The sequence below is a fragment of the Colobus angolensis genome, unplaced genomic scaffold (assembly GCF_000951035.1).
Source record: "Colobus angolensis palliatus isolate OR3802 unplaced genomic scaffold, Cang.pa_1.0 Scaffold20, whole genome shotgun sequence".
Classification (NCBI taxonomy): domain Eukaryota; kingdom Metazoa; phylum Chordata; class Mammalia; order Primates; family Cercopithecidae; genus Colobus; species Colobus angolensis.
In genome coordinates this window covers 10,530,074-10,552,934 of record NW_012115155.1, presented here as the reverse complement: position 1 = coordinate 10,552,934, position 22,861 = coordinate 10,530,074, and the positions used below count along the sequence as shown (strand labels likewise).

Genomic DNA, 22,861 nt, shown 5'->3' with positions numbered 1-22,861 from the left:
ATGACTGGCTAATGTTTGTATTTTTGTAGAGATGGGGTTTCACCGTGTTGGCCAGGCTGGTCTCAAACTCCTGACCTCAGGTGATCTGCCGGCCTCAGTCTCCCAAAGTGCTGGGATTACAGGCGTGAGCCTCCACGCCCAGCCAATGTTTATTTTTTTGTGAGACAGGGTCTCATTCTGTTGTTCAGGCTGGAAGTGCAGTGATGCGATCATGGCTCACTGCAGCCTCTACCTCCAGAGCAGCTGGGACAACATGCTCATGCCACCACACCCAGTTAATGTTTTAAAGTTTTTTTGTAGAGACAGGTCTCCCTTTGTTCACTCGTCTCGAGCTTCTGGGCTCAAGCAATCCTCTCACATTAGCCTCCCAAAGTGCTAGAATTACAAGCATGAGCTACCCTGACCTGCCTTTGTTTATTCTTGAATTTAAGAAAAGTACAACTGCTCTGTTTAATAAATGCAGTCTGTTTTCTACTACAAGGGTGCACTAAGAGTTATTTCAGATTTATTTAGAAATAAATGTCAGTTTTCATGCAACTGAGATTTGCATATGAATTTTATCTATGAACACAAATATATGTATTACAAACTGCACACCAAACAAATGTTCGATTCCTATAAGAACTTACACATAAAGCTTATATGGTAAAATGAAGGAGCTGAGGTAAAGGCAAATGTTAAGAGTTTAATATTCAAGAACATGCACAAATTCAACATTAATTCTATACCTGTGTCTGTCTTCAAAAAACTGGTACTCGATTCTTGCATCTCCTTTGGGTTGTGCTGACAGGAGAGCATCCACCTTCATTACCAAGTCACTTGCCCTGAAAGAAGGGGTCAGAGAAATCTTAGCATCTTTTTAACTGAAAGTTTTCCAATTATTGCCAAACATATCATCAGCCCAAATACTGAATGCTAACAAGATGGTTTGAACCAGGTATAAAGTCTGTACTGACAGGACTAAGAAAGAGTGATTAGTAGTATAACCTTGGAGAAGTTACTCATTTTCCCACACGTGAAATGGAGACAGCACCCACTCTGCATGACTCTAGTAAAACTGTATAAAACTCTGTAATGCACCTAGCTGAGGCCCTGGCCCATTACAGGCTGTCAATATTATTTACGTTCTCCTTTGTCCTTTTAAAACTATTACTTTTTATGACTATTAGAGTAATAGTTCACTGGAAAATAAACACAAAGGCAAAAACTGAAATTACACATAATATCAAGAAATAAGCTCCGATATTTTGGCTTATAATTCTACAGTTTTAAAAACATATAAACAAATTATACTAACCGACAGCCTGCTTTTTCACTTAAAATATACTATAAAAATCCTTTCCTTGGTTAATAAATACAGTGGGATTTCAATATTTTTGCTTGTTTGTTTTAGTCAGGGTCTCACTCTAGTTGCCCAGGGCTCAATCTCAGCATCCTCGAGCTTCCAGGCTCAGGTGATTCTCCCACCTCAGCCTCCCGAGTGGCTGGGACTACAGGCGTGCACCACCAGGCCCAGCTAATTTTAATGTATTTTTAGTACAGACAGGGTTTTGTCATGTTTCCCAGGCTGGTCTTGAACTCCTGGGCTCATGCAATCTGCCTGCCTCGACCCAAAGTGCTGGGATTACAGGCGTGAGCCACCGTGCCCGGCCTATTTCAATATATTTATGACTGCATAATGTTATATTTATGGACACAAAATAATCTAAATATTCAACCAACCATTGAACAGCTATGTTGTTTCTAATTTCACTATTATAATTAACACTGCAGTAAACCACTATTGTCCCTGCCCCTTCTAAAATTGATTTCCAACTGAAAAAGATCTTGAACTAAACCTGAAAAAAAAAAAAAAAACTCCAACTTGCTGAACCAAAGACTAAATCCTGAATAAGAATTTTAAAAGAGCACTTGTGAAATGTATTTGAACTATAATTAAGCCCATACATCATACATTTTCTCTGAACTGAGCAAATACATCAAATTAACTATTTTGGTTCAACTTCTCAATATAGATGCCAAATATATATCATACAGACCATTCTCTTCCTGTGATGGGTCAGCATGGCTACAAAACATGTCAAGGGGCACTTGGTTACGTGGACTGGGGTGAGCAGGCCAACAAGAAACTCCCTGAAGGCTGATGAAGTACAATGATCAAAGTGTACAGAGCTAAGCTTCAGGGCAGCCTTGGGGATGCAGACTGGGTCATGAATGAAAGCTGTGGCTGTCACGGGGAAGGGGGCCACTCCAAGGTGGAGCAGCTCTGGCACTAATGAAAACCCGATGCAGACAAGGTAATTTTGGGAAGCCTAAGAGTTTTAGCATTCGTCTTTTGGCCCCATGACTACCTGATTTCCCTAAATTCACCCAGGAAAGATAAGAGAGCCATCTCTTCGTTGGCAAAAGGCAAGTCTTCTAGGCACAGTCTGGCAATTATATCACCCAAAAAGACTCCAAGGAGCTCCCTGAAATGGTCCAACAGCACGCCACACCAAGCCTATGCCTGTGACATGGCTGCTTCGAGTCACGAGTACCTCCTGGCCTACATCGAGGGAAGCGTTTCACAGGTGGGGACAAAGGGCATCACTCAGGAGTCACTGAGGTAAGAGGGATCCTCCTTATTTGTAGCCCCAGTACTGGCCAAAATGAGAAAAGATTTCTTCCCAGGTCATACAAGACATGGCAACAGCTGACTCTGACAGCTATCCAAGTCAACACTTCTCTAAAACATGCTCTTGAACTCTGTAGTATGAGGATGTAAGAAAAAAATTCAGCAGCACTGTTTTTTTTTTTTTTTTTTTTGAGACAGAGTCTCACTCTGTACCCAGGCTGGAGTGCAGTGGCGCAATCTCGGCTCACTGCAACCTCCCGAGCAGAACTTTTAAATTTTATATCCTCCAACTATGCATCAAAGAACACATCTCCACAGAACGGGAGAAAATGTTTACAAATCATGTATCTGGTAAGAAAGTGACATCCAGAATGTATAAAGAACCGCTACATCTCAACAACGAAAAACAACACAATTAAAAATGGGCAAAGGACTTGAATAGACATTTTCCCAAAGATATATAAACGGCCAGTCTGCACATGACAAGATGCTCAACATCACCAATCATTAGGGAAATGTGAATCAAACCACAAGGAGACAGCACTTCATACCCACGAGGATGGCTATTATAAAAAGCAAACAAACAAACAAACCCCTCCCCACACCAGAAAATCACAAGTGTTGTGAGGATGTGGAGAAACCGGAACCCTTGAGCATTGTCAATGGGAATGTAAAATGGTACAGCCACTGTGGGAAAGGTATTGTGGTTCCTCAAAAAATTAAACATAGAAATAGATCTTCCAACTACCCAGTTATTTGATATTTAACGCAGAAACTACGTATGTATAACAATGGACTCCAGGGTTCATCCAATTTATTTTCTTCCATTAAGAGAAATAACACACTAAAATAATTAGCTTATAATAATACTGAAATAATTAAAATTAAAAAACCAACAACCACCAATTCATCACACCTTTGAAGATACAAGGGAAACAACTCAATATTCTGCACTGGTAAATAAAAGAAAGATTTAAACTGCCTTTCCTTTCCTGAACACAATAAAACTGAAGGGTAACCAAATAGACAATGAGGAAAAGTATGACTTTACATAAGTATTCCAGGTAATAAATAAACTAGCCTCTTTACTTCTGCATATATTTGAAATTTTCCACAACCCAAAATCATAAAAATAAAAACAAAGAGAACTAATTCAGTTCTTTAAAGAGTACCCTACAAAATAAATTATCTCGTTTCAACAGAAGCATACATTAAAACTGGAATTGAAGAGTACTGTCAGATTTTAAAACTGGAAATAAAACACCTTGGGATATGTAGTATGAGTAACAACATACAATCCTAACTGATCAATGAGGAAAGTCCAATTATATAACCCCTGTAATTCCTCCTATGGCAAAACTTACACATCTTCTTCTACCCGAAGCTGTTGAATATGAGATTTTATTTTCTGTCCTGAGGTTTTTAAGATGATATTTTCGAGGAGGTGGAAATCATCTTGATTAAAGAGCTCGCCATCCTCCAGTGGCCCAATGATCTGTGAAGGAGAGAAGAGCAGGCGCTCAGAGCTGGAAGGCTGCCTGCACTCAGCAAGCTGGTAAGGAACCCTGTGGCGCCCTCACGCTATCTCATACACCAGATCACCCTAAAGACCTGAGACAGGTACATGTCTAGATAAAATCAGTGAAATAATAGAAAGTGAAGCCCAAAACAAATACTTGTAGTTATTTACTTATCAATTCCTCAAGGACACAGTGTAAACCTGTGTGCATCACAGTATGTTACAGTAAGCAAACTCCAAAGTAAAATAAAATCGTAACGTAGTTTTCATTAATTCTTCCTGCATAAAAACAACAAAGGCTACTTTATGTGTCAAAGGCCGTACTGACTGACTTTCTGAGAGCCACCACACTCTCACCGCCTCACACAATCGCAGGACACAAATCGACAGCAGGAAGGCTCTATCATACGGGGATATCTGTCTGTGTCAAAAAGCACAGCTCCTTGGAAATAGGAGGCAGAAACATCAACGGCACTTCATAAACCCCAATCACCTTTGAAAAAAGAGTGGCTCTGTTTGAAGAGTTTACTAGCTTCAGAGGAGAATGCTGCAAAGACTGTTCACGGATCTAATGTGAAGTCAAGCTTGACAAATCCTCACCCTTCCATTGCTGATCACTGCCCTCTGTCCCTTCTTCAGCTTCAGAACATCCCTGCAGTACACGGCATGAGACAAAATGAAATCCATTTTGGAAGACTCAAAGACCTCTTTAAAAAGACTGAAATCCATTCCCTAGGAAAGTAATCATTATTAAGGAAAAATAGTCGTTATTAAGCAAATCATATAAACAAATAAACACAGTGAATAAACCATAAAATTTTCTTTCCCTGGGTAGTGATAACTAATTTTCATAATTAAGATGTGTCAATTCTCCAGTCTCCCTGCCATCTCCCTACTACCTAGAGTAACTGCTATTTCCTTATCTTTTCCTGTGATTTGTTCGACTGGCAGACTATTCATCATTCCTTCACTCTGCATTTTTAAATCTTGCTAATTTCCAGTGACAGCCTCTTTTCCTAACTGAAACGTCAAATAGCGTATACTCATCATTCTGTAAAAAATTTAAAAACTACAAAACTGTCAAAAAATAAGTAACAAAATATAAATGAATAAACACAGGCTTATTCTGGAAACACATCAAGAACATATAAGCCTTGAACCCATAACTGGCTCATAAGTTGCTCTATAAATAAGCCATATTGTCTCTTTTAAAAACTGTGCGTAACAAATGGCCCCATACTTAAAACTCACAAAAACTCAAATCATGCACCGCACGAAAGCTAGGCAAGGTTAAAAGTAATAAAGGGAACGTGACGGAATTATTTCTTGGAAATATTCTTCCAAATTAAACAAGAATTCCCTGAGACTCAGGACTAAAATGACAAATCACGATCATGAATGGACCACGGAAGCTGTAGTGGGTGAGCTTCTGTGGCAGACAGAATGGGGCAGCCTCATGAGAGGCTCGGAGCCTTACCCCAACAGAGAACTCCGCAATGTCAGCTCCTGCAGCCAGGGCCTCTGCAGCCCCCTCCTTGGCCATTTTGGTGATGAAGTTCTTAGCAGCGTTGGAAGTCTGAGTTTGGAGAGCTGCCCATATTGCTCTGGAGACCTGAGTGTTCTCGTAGCTTATCTCTTTGGCAGGATTATTGATCATGCTTATTCTAACATTGTTACTGGATTTCTGTTCACAAAATGGGAAATGGGAGTCATATTGTAGATGTTTTTGAACTTAAAAAGCAGCATTAACATCGGTCATGTTCAATAAGTAGCAAATAATATCTCTCTTAAAAGTCTCAGGCCGGGCGCAGTGGCTCATGCCTATAATCCCAGCACTTTGGGAGGCCGAAGCAGGCGGATCACGAGGTCAGGAGTTCAAGACCAGCCTGGCCAATAGAGTGAAACCTCGTCTCTACTAAAAATATAAAAAATTAGCCGGGCGTGGTGGCAGGAGCCTGCAGTTCCAGCTACTAGGGAGGCTATGGCAAGAGAATCGCTTGAACCCGGGACGTGGAGGTTGCAGCGAGCCGAGATCGCGCCACTGCACTCCAGCCTGGGCAACAAGAGCAAAACCCCATCTCAAAAAAAAAAAAAAAACAGTCTCACCCAGGCACAGTGGCTCATGCCTGTAATCCCAGCACTTTGGGAGGCTGAGGCAGGCAGATCACGAGGTCAGGAGATCAAGACCACCCTGGCTAACACGGTGAAACCCTGTTTCCACTAAAAAAAATACAAAAATATTAGCTAGGCATGGTGGTGGACGCCTGTAGTCCCAGCTACTCAGGAGGCTGAGGCAGGAGAATGGCATAAACCTGGGAGGTGGAGCTTGCAGTGAGCCGAGATCACGCCACCACATTCCAGCCTGGGTGACACAGCGAGACTCCATCTCAAAAGAAAAAAAAAAAAAAAAAGAAAGTCTCAAGTAGTTCTCTGCATTCAGAATAAAATTAAAATGCCATCATCAAGCACTCAAAACCTTACATGAAGTGGCCCCCAGCCCACCTTTCCAACTTCATTTCTTACCCTCCCCTGTAATATAGCATAAATTACAGACCCTCAGAGTCCCATCTCTACCCAACACATTTTATATTCTTCTACCACACATGTTGTATTCTTCTAACACACTTGTGTTAGAAGTGTTTTCAATGCTCTGCTCAAATCCTTCTTCATTCACATGGCCTTCCCACATTTTGGCTTTGTGTGTCCCAGGACACACAAAGCCAAAAAACGGCTTGTACCAATAACATAAGCAATAGAAACTTACATTTGGGTGTACCAAAAGACATACAAGAATATTCGTCGCAGCAGTCTTAGAATAGCACCAAGCTAAAAACCCAGCTGTCCTTCAAATAACTTCAACAAACAAAACTTTGTGGTACAGTCATACGATATAATACTACAGAATGAAAAAGGATTATATACACCTACCTGTAACAACATGAATAAATCTCACAAAAGATTGGGCAAAGAAGACAAACACAAATGAAATTGCATAAGATTCCATTTTACTAAACTAAAAGATAGGCAAACCTATTCGCTAACATGAGAAGAGGGAAGAGGGGTAGTGTCTGGGCACAAGTGTGGGAGGGCTTTCAGGAATTTGAGAATTCTCTATTTTTCGACCTGAGTGGTGGTCACAAGAGTGTGTTCTCTTTGTAACACTGTGTATCCTATGATTTGAACACTTCTTGTGAACCTACATTTTACTTTAATTAAAATAGTTATTAAAAAATGCAACTCTCCTTCCACATTCTCCTACCTTACCACCATGTGAAGCTTTACACATTTGTGTTAGAGTGCCTTTCGCATGTAACTATTGCCCTTAGCGAGAACTGCCCTGATCTAACTTCGAATGGACCACAGCATTTGGTTCACTCCTTGATCAATAAAGGCACTCGGCACATGAGTGAAACTGAAACCACCTGGATATTTCCTTATTTCAGTAAGCCTTCCCAGGTACGGGGTGGAAAGGGGACCATGAGGAGGGTTGGGAGGTACGGATGAAGATGCAAACTGAAACAGCTCAGGAAAAATAATTTTGCCATCTCATCCTCTAACGATGACACTCTCCAGAACAATCAGCTGCTTCCCAACCACCTGCCATCGCCACTCACTCAAGCCCAGCTATTCACGGCAGCATATCTTTTCAGAACGTCTGTGTGTATCCCTCAGGGCATCTGGATCTACTTCTACTAAACACACACGCTACCATTCCTGTGTGCTACTACCCCACGTCCAGCCCTCTGTCGTGGTGAGGACCCCATCTCCCCGATACAGTAGACAACACAACTGTTGGAGCAACTCTGCTCCAAGAACATGAACAGGCATGTGATAAAACTTGTCTATGACGAGGATCTCGCTATTTATTTTTTTCTCTGTAAGAATCTACCCCGTTCAACAAAGCCTGGATACTGTAGTCTTAGATCTCTTTTCTTGAGAGCTGGCAGAGCTCTACACATACAATGCTCCGTTCCCTCGAGCATTAAGAAAGCAGGACTCCCAACTCCCACTGAACAATCTGAGCCGCACAGCGACGCCCATGAGGACAACTACAGCTGCAAACAAAAACATAAAATGAAGTCACAGATACTTGCCTGATGTTTGATGGCATCATAGAGTAACTGCCGTCCAGAAGGGCTATCAAAATCCCCAACAATCCAAAATGTGACTGGCCTAATAAAAGAATCATCTGTAGAAAAACAAAAACAGCTAATTGAGTTGGAGGAGAAAAGTACATTCTGTGTTTCAACATTCTGAAAATGAAATTGACTAAATAATTTGTGAGAATCATGCAAAAAGAAGAAAATGACAAGCTTAATAAAGATAGAAGAAAAAGTGGTAAACCTTTACTATAATGAAAGCAGGGGAATCTTCCCACAGAGCTTAGTTACAGACTAGGAACATGCACTGATTAATTCTACTGTGGTCTGGGCATCTGTTAGCATGTAAAATGAAAAACAGCCTTTGAACATGTGGGTAACATATTGTCATTTTTAATCATATTAATTTATTTTCTGAAAATAATTCTTCACAAATGTTTGTACAGAATGTATCTACATTGGCCAGGTGCGGTGACTCATGCCTGTAATCCTAGTACTTCGGGAGGCCGAGGTGGGTGGATCACTTGAAGTCAGGAGTTCAAAACCAGCCTGGCCAACATGGTGAAACCCCATCCCTACTAAAAATACAAAAAATTTAGCTGGGCGTGGTGGTGGGCGCCTGTAATCCCAGCTACTTGGAAGGCTGAGGCAGGAGAATCACTTGAAATCACCTGAATCCAGAAGGCGGAGCTTGCAGTGAGCCGAGATCACGGTACTGCACTCCAGCCTGGGTGATGGAGCAAGACTCCGTCTCAAAAAAAAAAAAAAAAAAAAAAAAAAAAAAAAATGACCTACATTGATATAGCTTCCTGTTACCCACAGATTCCAGAAACAGTACAATTAAGTGTTGATAAATTCTAAATTACAATGGTCGCAGAAACCAAAGAAGAAAATTAAGAAATAGAACATTTTAAAGTTTTAAGTTACCATAGATTTCCTTGGAAGACATTCCTGGACAAAGGTAAGAGAAGAGAGTAGAAAAAAAGAAAGTATCATTTCTGTAATGAATGCCTACTGTAACAGTCAAGAGTCTAAACAATGGCTAACATGGTCTATGGTTCTTCCTGCTGCTTAGTCCTGTCAGCATCATGGTGCTGTCCCAGTACCCTAAGAAACAGTTCCTTTAAAGAACCAAATGGAGTAATTGCTTGTACTTTACATATAGCTGGGAAACCAGAACTTCTCTTGGGGAGAAACCACAGCAGGGATTTAAACAGGCAGTAAAAATAGCTGCCTTAAAAGACAGCCAGTGCTTTTTTGAAGCACTGACCCGAGGGGGACAGAATCTGTCCGCCACTAACGGGGTGTCACTTTACACAATCTTAGCCTAAATAAATACCTCTACCTAAAATCAGCTTCAAAGATTATACAAGGCTTTCTAAAACCAACTTTATCTTATAAACCCCAAAATCATATTAACCCTGTACTGTCATTTTTAATCCAATAACCCACTATGATATCACAAATGTTTTTCCATTTGAACTATGAAATATTTTTCCTTTTGACTAAAGTCAAAAGGCAAAACAGGTAATACGAAATTTATGAAGACATTTGAAGTTTTAAACAAATGTATATTTTCAACAAATATACAAAGAATTAAATTTTAAATAGTTATTTTCTAGACTCAAAGCATTATAAGAAATAATAAGAAAAATTATGAAGTCTCTCCCTTTTTTCTCTTGATTTGCACAGTAAGATGAATATGCAAATACTTTCAAAAAAATGTTGAATGCAAGATAATAAGCCTCAAATGGATTACCTTTCTTTGTCAGATAGTTCATACTATTGGCTACAGCAGCAGTCTTGCCTGGGGAATCCAAGATAGTAAATCTAGCATAATCATCCACAAAGAAGTTATCTGGGAGAAAAAATGAAATACGTATATATTAGTTCCAGTCCAATCTATTCTTAATATTCAACTGATAACCTGACTTGATCATCATATAAAATTTACAGAAACGTGTGAGTGAAGTATATTAAGTTCCATGTTTACTGAACAACTTCACAACATGGCCCCTATCCCTATTGAAGTCGCACATCAAAGACACAAGGCTGATGAAAACATACATATCTCACACAGCTATCATATAAGTACGTGTCAGTTTAATGGTTGAAATTCATCCTATTCCCATTCCTGTCACTTGTCAACTGGAGAACAGTTTCAAAGAGATCCCCTTAACTCACTTCTCCCTTCCCTAGTCCAACCAGCAGAGTAAGCTCTTCCTGCTCCTATGGAGGAAGCAGGGGTTAAAGAGAAAATACATAAGAAAACTGATTTTTATTTTTCAGGTCTAACAAAATATCACCTTTTAGACCCTTAACATAAATAAAAGGTCATTTCCACTCTTTTTAGATATGTCCCTTCTCCAATGAGTGTCAAAGGGCAATCCTCATTATTCATTTCCCCTCAGATTATTATTCCTAGAATTCCAGTTTCAACAAGTCATTCTCTTGCTCTAAACCACCCAGTAATTTCTTACAGGCTACAAAATGGTCTCCAGCCTAGTAGTGTAAACCCTCTAACAATCTCCCCAGTCTTAAACATTATTGCACCCTATACAAATGTCAGCCTTCTCATCAGTCTGTCACACACCCTGCCTGCCTACCCACCCATCTACTCATCTGTGCACACGCTCATCCATCTACACTGTTACTCGACAATGCACACTGAACACCTACTATCCATAGCATACTATTCAGGAAAACAGTAGAAAATCAGTCACACACGGTCCATGATATCATGTGGGGGAAGGGAGAGAACACCATGCCAGTAAAAATTGGTATCCTACTAAAAAGGTTCCAGGACACCAAAAGCCAAAGAAACCTGGGTGATGGTGCCACCACCACCAGGTCAGGAGGATGCCAGTGCCTCCTAATTGATGTCTGCACTGGGTTCAGCTGACAGGTGGCATCTTTGCCACTGTGGACTAGCGCTGTTTCATAGCTCATTGCTGCAACACTCAATGGAAAAGGAAATTCTAAAAGAAACCCACTATTATGTTCCTTATTCATGTGTATTCTAGAGACAACCCTTCAAGTTTAAGGGTTGTCTTAAACTTGAATAAACATGATGAAAACAACAAACAGGAAAGAGCGACAACACGCTCACCTTGCTCTACTGAAACTTCAGGAAAGAAAGGAAAACCCAGCTGTGAAGAAAAAGCTCACTTTCTGGGTAGTTTCTTTCTCAAATGTAAGCCTACATTTATACTTTTTCCTCAGTGTGTGTGCTTATGTATAGAGGTGTGTATGGGGGTGTGTGTGTGTGTGTGTGTGTGTGTGTGTGTGTGTATGTATTTTTCCTCTACCTAAAAGAAACTTTCAGTTTCAAGTATATTAGAGATAGTGCATTAAGTTAACAACCATAAATAGATTGATATGTTCATTATACTCAACTATAACAAGAAATAGCTGGTTATGACTTCATTATACACATCTTTCCTTCCCCAGTGAGATTTCATGGGCTAGTGATGACAGTTCCATCTTATTTTCAGGTGTTTGCTGAAGAGGCCTCAGAGTCTCCAGGAAGGCACAAGGAACAAATTGCACCTGGGCTTAACGTATTTGGCCCTTATAAGGTATTCTAGCAGAAAACACCCAAGTGTCCACCAACTGAGGAACAGATACACGTGGACTATCCATAAAGCGGGCTATAAAAAGGAATGAAATGCTGACGTACACAACAACATGCATAAGCCTTAACAACACGTTAACTTAAAGAAGCCAGGCACAAAAGGCTTCCAACTACATGAAATGTCTAGAATGGGCATATCCATAGAGACAGAAAGTAGATTAGTTACTGCCAGGGGATAGGGGAAGGGAGGAACAGAGAGTGACTACTAATAGGTATATGGAATTCTGGGGAATTTTGGGGGATGATGATAATGATGTAAAATTAGACAGTGGTGATGACTGTACAAACTTCGTGGGGTTTTTTTCATTAAAAAACCATTGAATTGTATACTTTAAAAGGTTGAGATCTACGGCATATACATTATATCTTGATGAAGCTGCTAAAGGCCTTCCTAAGTTCTCACAGTGAAATTCAGTGAGATATTTGTTGACTGATTCTAGAATGAGGATGAAGAAAGAGAACTCTTTATGACGAGGGGAGCCAACAATCCAGGTCCATTCTCATCATCTATTGTCCGTACAGTTGGCATTTAAATGGCACTAAATATGTTTCAAAGTTCACAGAGTTTTACCCAGGAAGATGTTTTCTTCTTTAGGAGGAAACGCTTGTGAATTTAGAAGCTCATACTATGAACTAAAGGTGCAAAGAGTTTACACATAAAATATTTTCACAATCTTGGGCTATCCTCTGAACACTGCAGAAGATAATCAGAATATTAAAATCTGAAAAATGTAAAGACTCTGAAGCACAAGTCAAAAAATATGTAACGTTGTTCCTGAAATGCTCCTTACTACTTGCTGTTAAATCCAGGTAGTCTCGTTCAGCTGTCAAAATCCTAGAATTGATTCGTGGAACAACATTTGGCTGATTCATGATATACTCTACCACGTCTTGATCAGGGGGCACTTCACCCTGCAAGAAAAAAAAAATAGGAGGTTGAGGGGGGAGTATAAAGCAAATTTTAGCAATAATAATTCATTAGGAACTAAAAAATTATTAACTTTATAAACTGCTTCCTCTGTGCTAATAATAGTTAAGACAGAAGTTAATATGTTATTGGTCCCTGTCACGGCCAAGCATACCTGGGCACATCACCTACAGCATCTCTACCTCTATCAACAACGTGAGGCAGATATTGTTGTTGACATTCATTGCAAAGATGAGGAAGCTAAGGCACAGAAAGGTTAAATAACTTACTCAAACCCACAAAGCCAATGCAAAGTGATTATGAAATGCAAACCCATGCCGGGAGTGGTGGCTCACTCCTGTAATCCCAGCACTTTGGGAAGCTGAGGCAGGCAGATCACTTGAGGTCATGAGTTCAAGACCAGCCTGGCAAACATGGTGAAACCCCATCTTTACTAAAAATACAAAAGTAGCCGGGCGTGGTGGCAGGTGGCTGTAATCCCAACAACTCGGGAAGCTGAGGCAGGAGAATCACTTGAACTTGGGAGGCAGAGGTTGCAGTGAGCCAAGATCACGCCACTGCACTGGGCTACAGAGCGAAACTCCGTCTCAAGGAAAAAAAAAAAAAGCAAGCCAAAGGTCTTCTCTCAAGCAGTTAATATACTTTGTAATAAAAATCACTCCCATCTTTGTTCAATCTCAGCCATCCAAGTAACCCTACATCTCCAGAGTCAGAATTACAATGAGAGGATGAGAAATCATTTGTTATTCATTCTTCCCTTTTGCACAGCTCATATTACAGAAATAGTTACACTTCTTGAGGGTGATCTCAGAGCCATGTGTCAACAACTATGCAAATGTGCAGATTTATCAAACTTAAAATATTTAACATACAAGTACACTTTAAAGCCATTTTCTTTTTTTTCCTTTGAGACAAGGTCTTGCTCTGTCACCCAGGCTGGAGTGCAGTAGTATAATCAGAACCACAGCTCACTGCAGCCTCAATCTCCAGGGTTCAAGGGATCCTTCCACCTTAACCTCCCAAATAGCTGGGACTACAGGCATGTGCCACCATGCCCAGGTAACTTTTGCATTTTTGTACAGATGGGGTTTCACCACATTGCGCATGCTAGTCTCAAACTCCTGGGCTCAAGAGATCCTCTCTTACCGTGCCCCACCTAAAGTCATTTTCAAGATAAAGATGTGAATCAAATATACACATTTAAGTCTAAATAATTCTAATTAGACATTGTTTGTAGCTATTTAATAAGGAGCATATGAACCAACCATACAAATCAAAAGACAAAGGTATTAGATAGCTCACTGTCCATGTTGGCCCATGTACACAACTTTGGTCAATATCATAAATCGACTTGACTCCAACTAGAAGCCTATCTAGTTCAAGGAGGGGAATTTGCTAGTCTACAAAAATTTTAAATGTAGGGGGGCAGGGCCTGGGGAAGGCATGGCAGGAGCCATGTCTGGCTGTGCAGGTGCTGCTGAAACAGCCCAAGAAACAGGCCAAAGAGATGGATGAGGAAGGTAAGACTTTCAAGCAGAAACAAAAAGAGGAGCAGAAGAAACAAAAATAGGAGCTAAAATCGAAGTCTATGGGGAAGGGTCCCCTGGCGGCAGGTGAAATTAAGAAATCTGGGCCACGTGCAGTGGCTCATGCCTGTAATCCCAGCACTTTGGGAGGCTGGGGTGGGTGGCTCACCTGAGGTCAGGAGTTCAAGACCAGCCTAGCCAACATGGCAAAACCCTGTCTACTAAAAATACAAAAATTAGCCAGGCATGGTGGCGGGCGCCTATAATCCCAGCTACTCAGGAGGCTGAGGCAGGAGAATCGCCTGAATCTGGGATGCAGAAGTTGCAGTAAGCCAAGATCACACCACTGTACTCCAGCCTGGGTGACAAAGCGAGGCTCCGTCTCAAAAAAAGAAAAGAAAAAAAAAAAAATCTGGCAACAAGTAAGCTGTGCCTTGTGCCTGAGGAGATGGTGACCCTTGATTTCATTCCTATTTAAACATCTGTATTCCCTGCCATAGCACCTTTTGCCATCTATAGCCAGAATGAAGTGTTTTGAAGCCTGTTGTACATATAAGAATAAACATTTGTTAAAAAAAAGTTATTAAATAATTGTAAATGTAATACCTTCTAACCAGCTCTTGTATACACACACATGCACACATGCGTGCGCACACACACAGACACACGGTAGTTGTCTTGAGGAAGAAATCATGAGTAGTACAGGACAGGAGTGTACAGCTAAAAGTTTCTCTTCATTTACATCTCTATGTTTTGAATTTCATACCATTGGCATAGCATATCTCTTAATTCTTTTTTTTTTTTTTTTTTTTGAGACGGAGTCTCACTCTGTCGCCCAGACTGGAGTGCAGTGGCCGGATCTCAGCTCACTGCAAGCTCCGCCTCCCGGGTTGACGCCATTCTCCTGCCTCAGCCTCCCGAGTAGCTGGGACTACAGGCGCCCGGCACCTCGCTCGGCTAGTTTTTTTTTTTTTTTTTTTTTTTATTAGAGACGGGGTTTCACTGTGTCCGTCAGGATGGTCTCGATCTCCTGACCTCGTGATCCGCCCGCCTCGGCCTCCCAAAGTGCCGGGATTACAGGCTTGAGCCACCGCGCCCGGCCTCTTAATTCTTTTTAAAGGAACAAGGTCATGCTCTGTCGCACAGGCTAGAGTGCAGTGGCATGATTATAGCCCACTACAGCTTCAATCCTCAAGCAACCTTCCTGCCTTCCTGAGCTACTCCCGAAGTAGCTCCGACTACAGGTACATGCCACAATGCCTGGCCTCAACTAATCCTCTAGCCTCGGCCTCTCACAAGTGTTGTATTACAGGCGTCAGCCACCACAACTGGCTGGTAACACATCTTTCTGCAGTGTATTCAGTTCAAATTTTCTAGGACTTGGTATTTTTCAAGACAATGTACAAAGGTATATACATATTAGAATATTCACTGTAGCACTGTTTGTAACTAGTGAAAAAGTAGAAGTAATGTCCAATACTAGGGAATGAAGTAAATGTTTATTTTATTTTATTTATATATTTTTTGAGATAGTTTCGCTCTTGTCACCCAGGCTGGAGTGCAATGTCACAATCTTGGCTCACTGAAACCTCGGCCTCCTGGGTTCAAGCGATTCTCCTGCCTCAGCCTCCCGAATAGCTGGGATTACAGGCATGCACCACCATGCCCAGCTATTTATTTTTTATAATGGGATACTAGCCAGGCACAGTGGCTCACACCTATAATCCCAGCACTTTGGGAGTCTGAGGTAGACAAATTGCTTGAGCCCAAGAGTTGGAGACCAGCCTGGGCAACCTGGCAAAACCCCAACTCTCCAAAACATACAAAAATTAGCTGCGTGTGGTGGCACACACCTATGGTCCCAGCTACTTGGGAGGCTGAGGCAGGAGGATTGCTTGAGCCCAGAAGTTCAAGGCTGCAGTGAGCTACGATCGTACTCCCTACACTCCAGCCTGGGTGACAGAGAGACCCCGTCTCAAAAAAAGTTTTGGTAAGGAAAGTGACCTTTGTGACAATTCATTTGCCCCACTATGTACATCTCCCCAGCTGCATAAAGCCTTGAAAATCAATGGCCCCAAAACAAAACAACTAGGACACTAGATAATTCTCAGGGTTTCTCTTTACTTGGGCTGAACCAGACCTCACTCAGTGCCAACAGCCTTTTCCCTGGGGGTACCTGTCAAACACAACTGGACAATGGTTTAACATCTCAGCTGTCTGAGGTGGCAGATAACACATGGGCTAACATGAAGCTAGTCAAAAAACAAAGAAAAAAAAGGCTGGGGAATGGGATGTCCATGAGGGACTTTGAAAAGCTCTGACCGGCTAGGCACGGTGGCTCACGCCTGTAATCCCAGCACTTTGGAAGGCCGAGGCAGGTGGATCATGAGGTCAGGAGATCGAGACCATCCTGGCTAACAGGGTGAAACCCCGTCTCTACTAAGAATGCAAAAAATTGGCTGGGTGTGGTGGCAGGCGCCTGTAGTCCCAGCTACTCGGGAGGCTGAGGCAGGAGAATGGCATGAACCCAGGAGGCAGAGCTTGCAGTGAGCCGAGATTACGCCACTGCACTCCAGTCTGGGCAACAGAGCGAGACTCCGTCTCAATTTAAAAAAAAAAAAAAAGCTCTGACAAACTTCTTGGAATCTGAAAGACCATAAGCATCATGCCCAGGGGTATGTGAATGACCAAGAAAAATCTTAGAAGGCCTTAAACCCTTGCCTCTAACCTTGGGGCTCTGTGCAAGCAAAAATAGAAGACTAAGGCAGAGTTGCCAACTGCCTGATTGAGTGTGGAAAGTGTGCCCCAATGCAACACAGAGACCCTTGGGAAAACTGGGAGATTTTGGAATTCATGCATCAAAGGAAATCTCTGTTCATTCATCAGCTGACCAGTAAGTTAAACAAGCTGAAACTTCAGAGGCCACACATGAAAAAGAATACAGATGTTAAGGAATTGGTTCAGGGCCGAGCACAGTGGCACATGCCTGTAATCACAGCACTTTAGAAGGCCGAGGTGAGTGGACCACTTGAGGCCAGGAGTTTGAGACCAATGTTCTGAAATTAGAGCCTGGCCAATGTGGTGAAACCCCATCTCTACTAAAAATACAAAAATTAGCTGAGCGTGGTGGTGTGCTCCTGTAATCCCAGCTACTCGGGAGGCTGAGGCACAAGAATCACTTGAACCCAGGAGGCGAAGGTTGCAGTGAGCCGAGATGGCACCACTGCACTCCAGCCTGGGCAATAGAGCGAAACTCTGTCTCAAAAAAAGGAAAGAAAATAAAAGAAAGAATTGGTTCAGGAAAGTCACTAAACAAATAAGAGTCACAACAACAACAAAGAACAACACAAACAAACCCTGGTATGGTGAAGAAGTGTCACATTATATTATTTCAAATTCCTAGCTATCAAAAGCAAAATTATTAAATATGCAGAAATTGTGGCTCATGCCTGTAATCCCAGCACTGTGGGCAGCCAAGGCAGAAAGACCGCTTGAGCCCCGGAGTTCGAGACCTGAGACCTGCCTGGGCAACACAGCAAGATCTCGTCTCCACAAAAAGATACAAAAATGAGCCACGTATGGTGGCATGCAGCTGTAGTCCCAGCTACTTGGGAGGCTGAGGTGGGAAGATCATTTAAGTCCAGGAGTTGGAGGCCACAGTGAGCTAAGATCATGTCACTGTACTCCAACCTGGGTGACAGAGCAAGACCCGGTATCAAAAAAAAAAAAAAAAAGACATGCAGAAAGAAAAAAGTATGGTGTATATTCAGGAAGAGAAGGAGCCAAGATATACTATTCTTATTATTAAGTAAGTAAAATGTATAATGTATATTCTTACATTATGTTCATATATTCTTCTGAGTAAGTCCAAACATTGGACTTAATTAGACAAAGAATTTAAATAAATGATTTCAAATACATTCAAGAACTAAAAGAAACGAAGTCTACCAAAGTAAAGTTTAAGACCTACATCTCACAAAATAATATCTATAAACCTAAGGACATTATCAAAAAGAACCAAATAGAAATCTGGATTTATACTAACTGAAATGAAGCATTCACTAGAGAGGCTCAATAGCAGATTTTAGTTGACAGAAGAAAGAATAAGTGAATTTGAAGATAAGCTGAGATTATCCAGTCTGAGGGACATAAAGAAAGAGATCTATGGGACATGAGAGAGTACCAACACATGCATATTTCCAGAACGAGAGGAGGGAAGAGAAAAGGACAGTGTGTGGTAAATAATCTGGCTGGCCCTAGTTCCTGGGATGTAAACTGTAAATCCAGTGATTCATGGTGAGCCCCTCAGATCACACGTGATGGCTTCTACTACGGGGCGATGCACAGTGGGGCCCGAGAGACTGTGCTAATGCAGTGACTCAGACTGGGGGCTGGTAACACCACAAAGACCAACCATGATTAGAGAGTTGGGGTTCTGAGCAACAAGCTATCTGTCCAACAACATCCTGTTCTCTGCAAATTTGATTTGGATAAAATGTCCAGAACACGCAAATTCATGAAGCAGAAAGTAGGTCTGTGTTTGCCAGTGGCAGGGTGGAGGGCAGTAGGACAAAATGGGCAAAATGGAGAGGAGTCATTGCTACTGGATATGGGGTTTCTTCCGGGGGTGATGATAATGTTCTGAAATTAGAGGTGGTAGTTACATAACTGTGGATAGAGAATAAAAACTACTGAACTGTACCCTTTAAAAGGCTGACTTTTATGCGGTCTGAATTATATCTCAAGAACTATATATATTAATATTTATATATAAATGAAAAATAAGACTGAGTCTCTCCAAAGTCAAAATTTCCTACAAACAGAATGAACATTTCTTAGAACTGCTTGCAATTTTTAAAATAAACATTTAATCCTGAAATCAGTAATACTAGTTATTTCAATTACCATATACAGAAAATTTATGAATATTTTCATCATAGCAGGACTTGCCAAGAGTTTGCAAACCAATTACTAGTGACATATAGAAAATAGTTGTTTTGTTTGTTTTTTTTTTAACGGGACAGGGTCTCACTTTGTCACCCAGGCTGGGGTACAGTGGGGCAATCACAGCTCACTGCAACCTCAAACACCTGGGCTCACACTTCAGCGCCCTGAGTAGCTAGGACTACAGGTGCACACCACCAAGCCCGGCTAATTTTTTCATTTATTTTTTAGAAATGGGGTCTTGCCATATTGCCCAGGTTGGTCTCAGACTTCCTACCCTCAAACCATCCTCTCACCTCAGCCTCCCAAATAGTGATACTAAGAATTTTACTGCCTACTATAGAGGCAACAAAAAATGTAAGCCAACTGTTCTCTCTAAAAATCCCACCTTGAAACGTGACTCACCAAGTACACTGCTCTTTGGAAGAAGGTGGTGGTCTCCAGGATTTTATGCATTGTGATGGTTTCTAACTCATCAGGGTCTAGCTGTTCCCTTTCAAAGGGCATTCCATTGAACAGCACAACGGGCAGGGGTCCCACCCCAGTCTGCTCATAGTAGCCTCTTGCTTCCTGAAACAGAAGAAACAAGAAAAACAGCAGATTTTTGCCTTTCGTGAGACAAATGGAACAGAGCATATTTTTCTTACATGACTGTTCTAACAATCAACAGAAATATTGTAAAGAAAAAATAACTCAAGATATTTATTTTTAAAACAATGAAAAATGACATCACAGTTAATATCCTACTATGTAAATCTGAGATTGAATTACTGAGTTCGAGTTTTTACAAAACCACAAAAGCTTGCAGATTATGAAGAGAGAGAGAGAGAGACTGTGTGTGTGTGTGTGTGTGTGTGTGTAGCATAGGCTATCAAAACTGAACTACATATACTACGGTCAACACTATACAACAGAACTTTCTGGAATGATGGAAATATTCTATCTGTGCTTGTCTGTGCTGTTCAATGCAGTGGCCACTACTAACTACATGTAGCTACTGAGCACCTGAAACCTGCCAACTATGACCAAGTAACCAAATCTTTAATTTTAGTTAATTTCCATTTAAAAATCTACATGTGACCATGGGCTGCCAAAATGAAGTACACAGGTTTTGACTACCATAAATTGTAAGCGCTCTATGCAAAAAGCCTGAGGTAAATATTTGCACCCAATTCTAAATAAGGGTCCATATCACTAACAAAGAAATTGCACCTGCAGAAAACAAAACAAAGTTTGTGGGGAAACAGTGCTCAACAATTGCGCTAAGACACAATACACCGAATCTTTTCCCTTCTCCAGGACAAAAGAGGTTCACCGGCCAGAAAATACTGGAGCAACAAAACGGCAAATGTATCCAAGACGGACATTTTTCCTGACTGTCAACACAGGCGCTCATCCCTCAGACTAACTTTCCGGAGTAAAAAGTGTATTACCACACAAGCTGTAAAGTGGGCCACTTTACAAATGTCTATCGCACATCTTGTAACTGCCATTTTCTGAAAATAGCAGAATTTAATTATTTATAACCATTTTAGATAGCACCAATAGAAAAGTATTCCCATCGGGTAACTAATCCGAGTCATCGGTAACAGACTGTTTACTTTCTCATCAGACTAGTGCAGTAACAGATAATGGCACAGAAACTGACAGCCTAAAACATGGCACAGCCAACAAAGCCTTCTAGGTTGGTTTCAGCCATTTCTCTACATCATAGTTTAAATGTTTTAAATATACACCCCTAAAACTCTTACCATGTTAATTCTGTTCTTTGACATCTCAACTATTTCATAGATATCCATTAAAACTCAATTTTAATCTAACTTTAGTTTTGAAAATCATCCCTGTCAACCAATTAAAACAAGACCAGAAAACTTGCATTATAATTCCAAGTGACAATAAGATAAATAACATTGGTTTTCTCTGCAAACGGTAACTGAGCGGAAGTCAGGAGTGAGAGGGAGGTGTCTGCTATGTAGCTTCCTTTTTCACCACTCAGAAATAGTTTACAAGACCAAATAACAGAATGCAGCACAATTATCAAATAGCCAAACTGAAAATTCATATGGACAAATTTTCTATCAACAGCTAACTAAAAATATTAAATAATGATAAATAATTAACAAACATTAATTTTTGGTAGTTGTATACTGAGCCACTCACAAGCAACTGAGATTAGTAAGGACTGAAAGATAATATTCTAAAGGTAAAGTGTTTGCATGTGCAGGCTAGAACTTTTCCTAATGTCATTATCTTACCGACTTTGAAAGATATAAACTATATTCTCCCCTGTTTAAAATTTCAACTTTAATTGCATTGCCTACTTTTTAAAATAATTACTTCTTTCAGACACAGAAGATATCATAGCTTCACTGTAACAAAAGGAACAGATTTACAAGTGCAATGACATTTATTAGAAGCAGTCATTTTTCCTAAAATTAACCATTTCAAAAGAATCCATTCCATTGGATTTTTTGTAAAGCTCCTGTAGTTTAAAAAAAAAAAAAAATCTCATTAGTCATTAGATTGTTAGGACTTCTGCAATACTCTCCACATCCCTGCCTTGAGAGTGCTTCTATTCAAACAGCTAGACAATTAAATGGATGAAATATAAATAATATGACCTGTTTGCATACAGAAGAGCCTCTAATCAGTACAGATGGCCACGTCTAGGAAACTAAGGAGCATGGTGTGTGATATACTCTCATTCAATTTTTCAACACAATCAAGATTTCAACACATGTAAAGATATAAAAATACCCATTTCTCCAAATATTTTTCAAGTAAATACTTTTGATAGAGTAATCATCCACAATAAAAAGCTACCAGTACTTTTTCTTCAACAGGGTAAGAGAAAATGAGACTTAAACAGTTTCCAAATATGAAATACAAAAAAAAATTCCACAAAGTCCCTCAAAACTTTCATATTCTCAAAGTGGCCTTTTTCTTTTACTTCACTTAAATTCTTTTTCTACAGAGTACTATTATTGTTGTTTGTGTCTATCCGGGAGAAAAACAGTTACTAGGTACCCACAGCAATATTATTTTATTTAAAAACCCAGAAAAGATAAGTGACTGGACAGAAGGCTACAATAAAATAATGGTAATCGGTCAGGCACGGTGGCTCATGCCTGTAATCCCAGCATTTTGAGAGGTCGAGGCAGGCGGATCACCTGAGGTCAGGAGTTCAAGACCAGCCTGCCCAACGTGGTGAAACCCCATCTCTACTAAAACTACAAAAATTAGCCAGGTACAATGGTGAGCGCCTGTAATCCCAGCTACTCAGGAGGCTGAGGCAGGAGAATGGCTTGAACCCGGGAGGCAGAGGTTGCAGTGAGCCAAGATGACGCCACTGCACTCCAGCCTGGGAGACAAAAACGAGACTCCATTTAAAAAATAAAAATAGCCGGGCGCGGTGGCTCAAGCCTGTAATCCCAGCACCCCGGGAGGCAGAGGTTGCAGTGAGCCAAGATGACGCCACTGCACTCCAGCCTGGGAGACAAAGAGGAGACTCCATTTAAAAAATAAATAAATAAATAATAAACATACACACACACACACACATACGCTGGGAGTGGTGGCTCATGCCTGTAATCCCA

The 22,861-nt window shown here is 40.8% G+C and overlaps 1 protein-coding gene across 1 annotated transcript in view; it reads right to left on the bottom strand.

Annotated features, from left to right (window-relative positions):
* Nucleotides 1–22,861, bottom strand: part of UGGT1 (UDP-glucose glycoprotein glucosyltransferase 1) — a 123,919-nt gene that overhangs the window by 43,287 nt on the left and 57,771 nt on the right. Inside the window, exons 18-26 of the mRNA XM_011941723.1 lie at nucleotides 19,671–19,835; nucleotides 12,659–12,779; nucleotides 9,993–10,091; nucleotides 9,161–9,184; nucleotides 8,228–8,322; nucleotides 5,611–5,817; nucleotides 4,734–4,865; nucleotides 3,979–4,109; nucleotides 729–824 (exon numbers count right to left, since the gene is read on the bottom strand). Coding sequence (XP_011797113.1) covers nucleotides 729–824; nucleotides 3,979–4,109; nucleotides 4,734–4,865; nucleotides 5,611–5,817; nucleotides 8,228–8,322; nucleotides 9,161–9,184; nucleotides 9,993–10,091; nucleotides 12,659–12,779; nucleotides 19,671–19,835 — 1,070 coding nt within the window. The remainder of the gene's footprint in view (nucleotides 1–728; nucleotides 825–3,978; nucleotides 4,110–4,733; nucleotides 4,866–5,610; nucleotides 5,818–8,227; nucleotides 8,323–9,160; nucleotides 9,185–9,992; nucleotides 10,092–12,658; nucleotides 12,780–19,670; nucleotides 19,836–22,861) is intronic.